This window comes from Oryctolagus cuniculus, chromosome 11 (genome assembly GCF_051225735.1).
Source record: "Oryctolagus cuniculus isolate XC-2025 breed Fujian yellow rabbit chromosome 11, ASM5122573v1, whole genome shotgun sequence".
NCBI classification, from domain to species: Eukaryota; Metazoa; Chordata; class Mammalia; order Lagomorpha; family Leporidae; genus Oryctolagus; species Oryctolagus cuniculus.
The window spans coordinates 50,529,977-50,541,519 of NC_142877.1; the positions used below are offsets into that span (position 1 = coordinate 50,529,977).

The 11,543-nt window shown below is 37.9% G+C and overlaps 1 protein-coding gene and 1 pseudogene across 5 annotated transcripts in view; one reads left to right on the plus strand and one right to left on the minus strand.

Moving 5' to 3' along the window:
* The window catches only part of LOC108175946 (uncharacterized), a 162,671-nt gene that overhangs the window by 36,983 nt on the left and 114,145 nt on the right, over window positions 1-11,543 (plus strand). For 4 of the 5 annotated variants that reach the window (XR_016216693.1, XM_089308235.1, XM_089308236.1 and 1 more), the window contains 2 exons: window positions 9,005-9,131; window positions 9,722-9,814. Coding sequence is in view for 4 of the 5 variants with exons in the window: in XM_089308235.1 (XP_089164361.1) it covers window positions 9,005-9,131; window positions 9,722-9,814 (220 nt within the window). In the remaining variant the exon portion in view is untranslated. Of the gene's footprint in view, window positions 1-601; window positions 659-9,004; window positions 9,132-9,721; window positions 9,815-11,543 lie in introns of all 5 variants that reach the window. The other variant, XM_089308233.1, reaches the window with a different exon arrangement.
* On the minus strand, window positions 7,263-8,588 carry LOC100349368 (histone acetyltransferase type B catalytic subunit pseudogene; annotated as a pseudogene).

Genomic DNA, 11,543 nt, shown 5'->3' on the forward strand with positions numbered 1-11,543 from the left:
GTATTGAAATACTAACAAAAGGAATCTTAAGACTCAATTTACACAGTATGCAATATTAAAATTAATTTCCACATACAATGTGACTTCTGCATAATATGTTCTATACTTATTTGTGAATATGGCTATTAATTTGTAAGGAAATGTGTGAGTATGTCTACTGACCTAATATGGTTAATTCAGGGAACAGACCTTTTGTGCATGTGGGGAAAGGTGCCATTCAATGTTATCTCTGTTTTTACAAAATATGTTAATGAATAAAATTATTAGAAAACAAAACATGATCAGACAATGCTGGTTGATGCATTACTGTGTATTTTCATTAGTGGTGAGTAGCTCAAGATTGGCCTAAAATTTTAGGCCTTGAAGGATCCTGAATTAGCTTCTCTGTGGTCACCACTCTCTTTATATCACAGGGATATATTTTTCATTCTTCAATAAGTACTAATCAAGTATTAGAGCTCTTCTCTCTGACTCAGTGCTTGAAATTATAAATGCCAGTCATTACTCAGAAGGTATAACTAAGACCCAGGGAGAGAAAGTGAGTTGTAAAAGACCAATCAACAACAACCTAGAGTAGCCTTCCCACTTTCTCTCTTCTCAGGAATCCCCACAGAATCTTCATCTCCAATTCCAAAATGAGCAACTCCTGCTGGCAGAGGTATGTGGCTACCACTATAGGGAGCAATAATTCTTGGGAAGGACAAGGGAATCCACTATACCACTGTAGTTCCTTTATGCTTGCAACTTGATTTTCTGTTTAAATTGTATGAAGCTGGGAACTAAGAAATAATTTCTTCTAGGTCTGAGATGAAATTACTTAAGATGGGAGCTCAAGACTGAGGTCCTGGCAGTGGCACTGTGAAATAATAGATTAAGCATCTGCCTGCAGTGCCAGTATCCCATAAGGACATCAGTTCATGTCCTGGCTGCTCCTCTTCTGGTCTAGCTCTCTAGTATGGCCTGGGAAAGCAGTAGAAAATGGTCCAAGTGCTTGAGCCTGTTCACTAGTGTGGGAGACCTGGAGGAAACTCCTGGTTCCTGGCATCAGATCAGCCAAGCTTCTGCCATTGTGGCCATTTGGGGAGTGAAGCAGTGGTTGGAAGACCCCTCTCTGTCTCTGCCTGTCTATTTCTGTAACTCTGCCTCTTAAGTAAATAAATAAATCTTTAAAAAATTCTGTAATTATTAATAAAAAAGACTGATCTCCCTCAATTTGCAGAATAAAGTCACTGAAAGGCAATTGCCAGATTAGAGATGATACAGGAATTTGAACAGCACAATTGATACATTATACATAGAAAAATGACCAATAGCTGTGGGCCAAGAGTCAATGGCCTATGATACTACCACTCAAATGCTCAAGAAGTTGATCATAATTTCATGCCCATTCTCATTTATACAGGAAAAGGGGTAAAAGCAGGAGCTCCATGACATCTTCCTATTTGTCTCTTTGTCTAGTTTGTGGGAGAAACCACAAATTAAATGCAGTTCTCAAAAAAATTAAAGTTTTGTTAAATATATACAGATAGCTGGATGGAGTGATGAATAGATGAATTTCAGTAACTTTTGGGTGTAGAATTACCAGGTAGTGCAATTTTAAATTTTAACAAACATTTCAGAAGGCACTCACTTTTCCATCCGTATTAATCTACTTAATGTATCTGAATAATTTTCCTCACTGTGAAATGCGATCCATTGATGGCCCACAATTATTTTAGTAGGTTATATCAAGCATCATTTTAAAGGATTAAAAATGAGTTTTTCAAGAATATTAGTTTCTTCTGTGAATGTATTATGTTAAAAAGAGTCCTTTGAGGTTTTTTTTTTCCTAAATATCTGTAAAAAAGGATCTGGAACCATAATTTAATTATGAGAATTAAAAAATAATAAATTTCATGACAATTTCCAAAAATTATTTCCAAATTTGAATGTATCCAATTATAGCATGTTTCCTTCAAATGTAAATCTGTCAAACCAAGAATTAATGAGGAATTGGAGTATTATGTGGGTATCTTATGTGGTTAGACAAGTTCTGATGTACACCCTCTGTGTCCCAGGAGGCTGATTATCCAGTAAATATATGGATCATCCTCATTGCTTCCTAATGGAGGTATGCATTGTTTTATGGGAAACATATCCTCATATGCGATGATGTTCGGAGGACAGAACCATGGAAAGTTTCCTCTGGCTACCTTCTCAGCATGTGCCATTCCAAACACTACCACCATCTTTATACATTCCTGGGGCTGTGGCTTTCCTCATTTTACTCAAGAACTGTGTGAGTCATTTCTATTTCTGTGAATGCTAGTGTTGGGGTAGAAGAAATCTTGAAGAGCAGTACAGGTGCCTGTCTTTTGCTGGCATAAGTGACAGTCATGGATCTGAGGTGTTGGAATCTGTCATTCAGATGCACCCTAAAGATCTTGGCTGCTCCAGGAAGAGATGGCAGTGGTAGATCCTCAGTTCTAGAGCTGAAGAAACAGTGAATAAGGTTGGGCTTTCAAGGATTTTTTTGTCCAACGATGCACTGACAGAAGACCAGTGTGACTCCAGGTATACAGAAGGTAGTTCCAAAAGTCCTGTAGACAGTCTGTCTCATCCAAGATGGCCATAGGATGGAGATGGGTTTTTAGACCATTTCGGCTTAAATGTATATGGGGTGAATGTAGGTTGCACCTTTGTCACTCTTTACCCATCTGTAAGATGAGTATATTAGTAGTAGTAGTGAAATGTCCCCACATTTCCTGAGAAATCATTGTGAGATATGTGCAGGCTGACTTACACTGTGTGACAGTTGCATTTGTGGGGATTCATGGTATATCTTCTCCAAATGAACTTTCTGATTTCCTGCACTGTATAGACTGACCAGCACTACTCATTTGAGGTTATAGAAGTATATACAACACCTAGTTTCCAAGAACATGGAAATTTGAGTACCGGGTGTTAGTCCCATTTCCTTTAGAAGTGAGTAGGTTTTATGATACTTGAAGAAGGGAGCTCTAGGACTCAGAATAATTTCTGACAGAATTCTACGTGATGCTCTGAGACAGTACCTTACTACTCAGAGCAGAGAAAAAAGTCACTGAAATGCAAAGATCCTAGATTTGCATGGTCCAAGCAGTTATTGATCATACTGACCAGAATGAACAACATTTAGTTGATATTAACTTACCTCATCCATAAGTTATGAAAGACCAGGTGATATTGGAAGTTCTGGACCAGGCTTCAAAAAAAAAGTTGTGAATGGTTTAGAAAGGTAAGGGCCTTGCAAATGTTACTTATTTAAGTGGTCTTGAGGGTGTGGCCTGGGGTGGAGGGATAACCTCTCATGTCTGAGAGTCACTATCTACATTGCTTCCTACTACCACATGTCTATTACTTCATTCCACTCTTATGATTTCCAGAAATGGAGGGCTGTGAAACCTAGTCTGCCATACACTTGGTATCTAGAGCTATGCTGCTGCCCCCTGTACCCTAGTAATTCTTTTTGGTAGCTCAAGGAATGTCTGTTAGGGTCTCTGCATGTAAAATAAATGAAATAAATTGTATTTTGGGAGATAAGTGGTTTGAGTAGTGTCACATGATTTGTAGATGCATGGCATCCTAACTTTTGAATGGTGATTTCTGTTTTGCCACACTTAATTAGAAACACATTTATTTTTCAGATTAATTTCAGAAACTGTCGGCAGTTTCAAATAAGTATTGCTTTAGAAGATTGCCCTGAGCATGGCTTTCCTTTTGTTCCTGATGTTATTTATATATTGTGTGATTTCAAAAAACATATCATAAAATGTTCCCACTCACTGTCAGTATTTCTTGAATCTCTTGAACAATATTTAGTATACATACAGTGAGCTTTTTCCTATTTTCTGAATAGTAAAATTACACTAAATCAGATTTCATGTGCTAATAAGTTTCTTAAAATATAAACAAAGAGTATGATCACATATAAGCAGAAATGTGAAGCATAACCTTATGATCTCCAATGAATTTATTTGTGTGATTCCTAGGACTAATTTTTTTAGTATCAGAAGCTTTGCTAAGATCCAATTGATAGGCATAGATAATGTTTATAGGGGCTTTTTTCTAAGATTTTTAAAAATTATTTGCAAGTGTTATATATGGAGAGAGGAAGACACACAGATCTTTCATCTGCTGAGTCACTCCCCCAGACTGCTGCAATGGGCAGGGCTCAGATAGGCTGAGTCCACATCTGGGTCTTCTATATTAGTAGCATTTACCCAGGTACTTGGGCCTTCTTCCACTGTTTTTCTCAGGCCACTAGAAAAGAACTGGAACAAAAGCAGAGCACCCAGAATACAAATCATATGGGGTTTCTTTCATTGCAGGTGGCAACTTTATTTACTTGCTGTGTGCCAGTGCAGGTCCCATGTTTATGGAAACTTTTACATGAGAGATTGTGAAGTTCTATTGATTTTATTTTGTATGTAATGGAACTTTCTTCTCTTACACCAGGGTGTATCAGCATTTTTGTAGGAGAAATGAGAAAATACAATGGCTTAACAAATAGCCATTTGATTTATAATTCTAATTCAATATTTTGGGATGGGCTCAGTTGGGCAGTTCTTATGATAGCCTGGGATCAGAAATCAGGGTTTAGTCATCTGAGGAACTGATTGACAGTCATGCCTTAGAGATGGCTTCATTTAAATGTCTGGTGGTTTGTGATGAGTCTTGGTAAGATCCTATCTCTTCAATGGGCAGGCCCCAGGGCTTTCCAGAAGATAAGAAAAATCTGAGAAGGTAAATACTTTACAAACTATCTGTTTCTATTGCATTTACTGATATTCCAGGGGGTTAAGCAAATGAAAAATGAAATCCAGAGTCTTGTGAAGGGATGGATACAGGAAATGGTTTCATTTGGTTCCATCACTACTGATTCTTCAGCATTAGCTGGGAGCTAGAGAATGGAACTGGAACTGGCACTGGAAATTGAACCTAGGCACTTGAAGTAGAAGTAAGGTATCTTGGCTGGCATCATAAATATCAAGATAAATGCCTGCCCTCTTTTTTTTTTTTTAATGCTAAATCAGATCTTTATTTATGAACCTAACATAGGAACATTGCTACAAAAGGGAAATTGTTATCCCACTGATAAGTATTTCTACACAAAAAAATTCTTTAAAGATATTTGTAAAAGTTGTATTGACTTTTTTCTTCAGAGCTATTATATTATTTACTTGAAAGGCAGAGTTAGAGAGAGGGGGAGACAGAGAAAGATCTTACATCTCTGGATCACTTCCAAATGGCCAGAACAGCTGTGGCTGGACCAGGTTGAAGTCACATGGTTACAGAGGCCTAAGCAGCAAGGCCATCCTCCATTGCTTTTCCAGGCACATTAGCATGGAGCTAGATTGGAAGTGGAGCAGTCGGGACTCTAACTGACACCCATATGGGATGCCTGCATCACAGGTAATGGCTTAACCTGCTATGCCACAACACTAGCCCCTCAGAGCTCATCCACAAAGTATCAGTTGTGAATTATTAATTCAAAATTTACTAGCTAAGTCAGATGGAGAGCAAATTGCTTTCATTCAGTTGCAGAAAGTGTTTTTACTGAACTAGTTTTTCAATCTGGAAAATTATGTGCATTTATATACAGAATCTCTCAGATACCAACAAGTTTTTTCTATATATAGAATTTTGAAATGAGGTAGTCTGGAGTTTTAAGTTTCCCCATTCTAAGGGAATGGCTTGTGTCATTATCATGCTGCAGGCCATGGCTATTTTGTCCAGAGGCTGCCAGTTACTTTAATTCTTCTATTTTGGCAGGTCTGACTAATGGAAAGTTTGATCTAAGGACAAGAGAGTGCTTGTCCAAGTTGAAATTTTGCCCTCATCATCAAACCAACCAGATTTTTAAAAATAAAACTCAACTTAATCCTGTTTTTGCTGTTATATAACATTGGCACACATTATACACACTTTTTAAGCTTTTACTTTTAACGATTCTGTATCAAGCAACTTATAATTTATTATTATTTTATTTCCTGTTGTACTCAGTATCTTGGTAACTATGGCAAATCCTAACATGCATCTCATTTTATACAGGATATATTTCAATAAAAGTGTGGTAAACTAGATTTTTACAAACTGCTATCTGTTGCTCCCCCATTTGCGGAGGAACGACACAGGACCCTGCGCTGTTCTTTTGTCTGCTCGGCCCTTCCCGGGTTTGCTGCTGGTCCTTCCCGGGTTGGCTGCTGACCCCTCCACCTCTGTGGAGGGGCGGCTCCCGCTGCCACTTTCCCCGCTTCTGTGGAGGAGCGGCACACCGCCGGCCGGCTCTCTCAGGGGCTGCTCAGGTGTTCCTTCAGATGTTCCTGGTGCATGTTGTTTCTCTCCTCCTTTATAGTCCTCTTCGACCAATCCCAACTCTGCTACCCACACGCCGAGCACGCTGCTCTCCTCCAATCAGGAGCAGGATCAGCTCCTGCAGCTTATCAGTCAAATTGGCGAGAGGCAGCTGCGTAGAAGTTTACTCCTCCCCAGCGCCATATTGTGGGAGAGCAGATGCATAGAATTAGTCCTAGTTCCAGTAATTTAGTCTCAGTTGCTCCCCACAGCTATCCTCTCATATTATTATTTTTTTTCTCTCATATTATTATTAATAAAATGTTTATGCTAACTTCTAAATTATCTTCAGTTAATATATGATATGAAACCCTTAGGTTTTAGGCTGTAGGTAGTTTCCTTTTTCTCTCTTACCTACTTACCCCCAACAAGCCATTACAGGAGTTTATTTAACACAAAACAAACCTATACCAGAAACATTTCCTATTTAGAAAAATATAGGAAAAACAAATTACTAGGATGAGTTTTCTTAATGTATTGTAAAGGTTTCATATAAAAATCTCAGAAACAAATCATGGGAGGCATGATATTAAAAGCATAAAATCTAAGATTTTGAGCAAGACTGACAAAGTTTATCCTAAGTATTTAAGAATCTTAACACACATTAACATATCACAACTAAGCATTTATTATACTGTGAAAGAAGGTAAGCAACTGCAGTGATATTTCAGAAGCTATATCTTTTTTCTTAAATGTAATATATGCTCATAAACTCTAGACAGTATTTTGAAATATACAATCTCTCCAAAAGAAAATATTCAACTTAAAATAGACAACTTTTAATGCAAGTAAAGTGTTACTAGATTTTAAAATTAAAGTTATCATCAGATTTTTCACAGCACAATGTATAGAAATTTGCAAGCTTCCTGTACATAGTAGTATAATCTTTACTCTTGAGCAAGTCACTCAGTAACACACTGGTAATCTCCACTAGTTCCTGAAAGCTTTCTTCCAGCTGTTCATGTTGCATGCTTATTTCTATTTGGTTCATCTGGTTTGTCAGTTCTTCTGGTCTGAGACATTTTCTCATCTTAGCAAAATCTTTCTCTTTTTCTTATATGGGCTAGTCTTCTTTTAATATCCAATCTATATCTTCTATATTGTTCAGCGTTACTCATGTCAGTTACAAGGAGTCGAAGAATTTCATAAACCCGTCTAGCATGTTGCTTATTTATTTTGAATTTTTGTTGTGCCTCTATTGCCATTTCTTCATTGAATCCTTGCATTAACTTTTCTCAGGAAAAATAGGGCAAATCTTGGCAAAGTTTCACAAGCACAAAATCTCCTAATTTCACATAGCTTTTGGATGGATCTTCTGCTGTAATATCAAGAACTGAAGGAGACGCAATGTAGTATCTATGAACTGTTTCAAGAAGTTGAGCACCGTGGCCTTGACCTTGAAATGGAGTCAATATCAGCATCTGACTTACATGTGACCAGGTTTTGTCTGGGTACACATAGTAATTACAGACTGTCATGTAGCCTATGGTCGCAAAGAGTGTAGCTCCATCCTTATTATACTTCTCAAATACTAGAAAGTAGTGCTATCTTTCATCATCCACGTCAATAAAGCTAGCAGTTTCAATAAACCACATCAAAAAGGTCTGAAGCCTTTCATGATATTCTTGAAAGCCTGTACATGTCATGTCAGTCTTATATATCTGAAATGTGAAGTTTTCTCCTCCTGTGGGACTGAGAACTGAGTATGTATGGAGTAAGGTTCCAAATGGCTTGAAATCAACTTCTTTTTCCAGCAAAGAAAGAAAATCATTCGTGTTTGTGCTAAATCCAGGTGGAATGATTTGTCTAATTCTGCCCTCAACATCATCTGCCTCCACACAGTCAAAGTTCTCTTCTACTTTAGATGCATATTCAACACCGAACATTGTTGACAGGCTACCAGCAATATAGTATAATAAGATCTTCAGTCCCTTGTAACCAAAAGCATTTTCATCATCCCCAAAAAGCTGATGGGTATATTCAGGAAAGAAAGTTCTAATGTCATTCTCAAGATCTTCAGGAAAACAAACTAATTTTAGTTCAATGGCTGTATTGGTATTATATTTGTACTCTGCCAGTTTCTTCTCCACTGCGCTCTTGTATTCTACCAAAAATTTTTCCATAGCACCAAATCCCGCCATTTCTGAGCTGCGAGCAATGGCAGCTGAGGGAGGACGACCCTGCCCTCTTTTTTAAAATATTTTTCTCTGCCATATTTGAAGTGACTTTGTACGGTGTTTTTCTTGAAATTCTTCTCTGTTCATTCCCAAATAGCTCCACTGATGGTTTCTTGTCTTCTCACCTGAATATTGTACATTCTTCACCTTAACATAGCTCATTCAAGAGTCAATATTGTCCTTTTTTCAGCCTGCTGTGCAATTCCCCTTGACAGATGTGGCCCTCTGTGACCTGAAACTCCTATTTTCTTCTGGTTAGGGCATTTTTCACAGCCTTTAAACCATAGGTTTGACTCCCTGCTGAATGAATCTATGTGGCTGTCCAAATGCTCAACAAGTTGAAAATTAAAGCACATACTTCCTTCTTCATTCATACCTATGTGTAAGATAAAAATTCTCAGTGTTTGTTTTGTGACAGAGTTGATATATAGACCAGAAGTGTTCTATTACAGGTGATGATAGCATTTGAAGACCTGGCTGTTTACTTTACCTGGGAGGAATGGCAGAACATGAACAAAGCTCAGAAAATCCTGTACAGGGATGTGATGCTGGAGACCTACAGCAGCCTGCTTTTCTTGGGTGAGTGTCACCCACCACATGCCCAATGATAACATTTTCTTGCTATTTGAAAAATAAGCGGGGCCAGCACTATGGTGCAGTGGGTTAACGTCCTGGCCTGAAGAGCTGGCATCCCATATGGGCACTGGTTTGTGACCTTGCTGCTCCATTTCCAGTCCAGCTCTCTGCAGTGGCCTGGGAAAGCATTACAAGGTGGCCAAGTCCTTGGGCCCCTGCACCCACATGGGAGACCTGGAAGAGAAGCTCCTGGCTCCTGGCTTAAGATTGGTGCAGCTCCAGCCATTACAGCTGATTGGGGAGTGAACCAGGGGCTGGAAGACCACCCCTCCTTCCTCTCTTGTCTCTATGTAACTCTGACTTGCAAATAAATAAATAAATCTTAAAAAAAAAGAAAGAAAAAGAAGCGAACACTTTATAAAGTTGAATGTTGGACAGCTATAGAATTTGAGTCCATGAATAATCTGAATACCTATCATCTAGGAAAGGATTCAAATTGGAACTTTTGTTGCATAGCTCCTGGAATAAGCTGTAGTCCTTTAAATAACCCAAGATCGTGATTTCACAAAATCTTACATTGTTTCTATTAATAGGGCACTGCATTACCAAACCTGATTTGATCTTTAAGTTGGAACAAGGAGCAGAGCCATGGATGGTGAATGAATGCCTAAATCAGAGACTTCCAGGTCAGTACACACATATTGATGAGGAGGGGCAAGCAAGAAAGAGTACAGCAGATGTTGATTTATGCTCTTTCCATGAATTTTTCCCAGTGTTACTCCTGAGGACAGCTGGTTTTGTGCATCAGAAGGGGATTCTAGAGTATCTAGGGATGCCATTATATCTCTAACTCTTTTGTTCTTGATGAAGATGTTCTTTGATTTAAAAAAAAAAAATCCAATTCTTTTTCTGATGTTACAAAGGCTTTTTTTGAGGCTAGATACATTCCCAAATTCTAACTTGTCCTTCTCTATATTTAATGCCTTTTCCTTCATGCATTTATTTTTTTCTTCAGTTCTTGTTAGTTGGGTGAGTTATAGAAACTTGTTTCATGTTGAGCCCCCACTCATGGTTTTGGCCAGGCACAGAACTTGCTATTTTAAGCATCTCACAACTGAACCAATAAATGTAAACTCTCTCTCTTTTCTCTTTCTCTGTTCCTTTCAAATAAAATAAGAAAAAAATAGGTTGTTAGAAGCATTTGAGGAGAGAGCCTGTGGCTGGCAACCCTCTGTTTCATTCTCTCTTTGTGTCTTATTCTCTATCTCGCTGATTCTCAAGTTTGTAAATAAATAAGTGAATGCTAAGAGAGGGTCAGAAGTAAGCCTCTGTGCAGTGACATCAGAAATCCTGAAGCTAAGCATGAACTTGTATAGAAACATGAAAATAAGTGATCCTAAACTAACCAAGAAAGTCTTGAGATTCTGAATCCCAAGGTCAAGTAACCTCATGGTTTCATGTTGAATGTCTCAGATTTGTTTAGGAGTAGAGTTCGAAGTATGAATTCTCTCAAACAAAAAAGATAAGAAAGGCATAGGAAATGAAGATTTCTTCGAAAATAAGAGATAGCTTATCAAAATTTTCCAGAAACTCAAATTATCACATATGAATATTTATAGAAAAAGCTGAGGGGAGATAACCAGGGCTGGTGATTTCAGAATGAGCTAGAAAACACTTTTCAAAGAAAGTAAACACACTCTGGGTTGCAGAAACAAATTCTTTAAACTGTTAGGGAGTGTATATCCAAGGTGGTATATTGTGATGTTTCTGTACCAGTTGTAGTTCTGAGAAGCTGAAGATGTTAGATTTCCTTCGGAGTATGGGGAAGCTGTCATAGAGTGCAGATAAAAGCAGAGTTTTTCATCTGCAAAATCCCACAAATGCTATTTTCCTAGGAAGACTGAACATGAGATGACCATAGATTCAAATCTTGTTCTTTAAATGTGATCCTGTTTAGAGTAAAGACACATTTCATTCTTCTTCATCTGCAAGTAAATGATCCATTAAAATACTCCCATATTTATGGTTGAAATATCAGAGAAGCACAAAACATAAAATTTTTAGTAAAAATTAACTGAGGAAAAAGGACAGAGTAAAAAATGGTTGCTAGGCAATGGGGGAATTTATTTACTAAATATTTTTCCATTCTTTAAAATATTATAATTTTCTCATCATTGTTAAAGGCAGAGTGACAATAAGAGGAGAAAGAGATAGTTTATTAGCTCACTCCCCCAATGCCTGCAACAGTTATGTCTAACTAGTCTGAAGACAAAAGGATGGGATTTCATCTAGTCTTCTCTGATGTATCACAGGATCCCAAGCACATGAACCATTATTTGCTGCCTTTTAGTTTACATAAGGTAGAGCTTTGTTGGAATCAGAGTAGCTAGGGCTCAAACTGACACTATTTTGGGA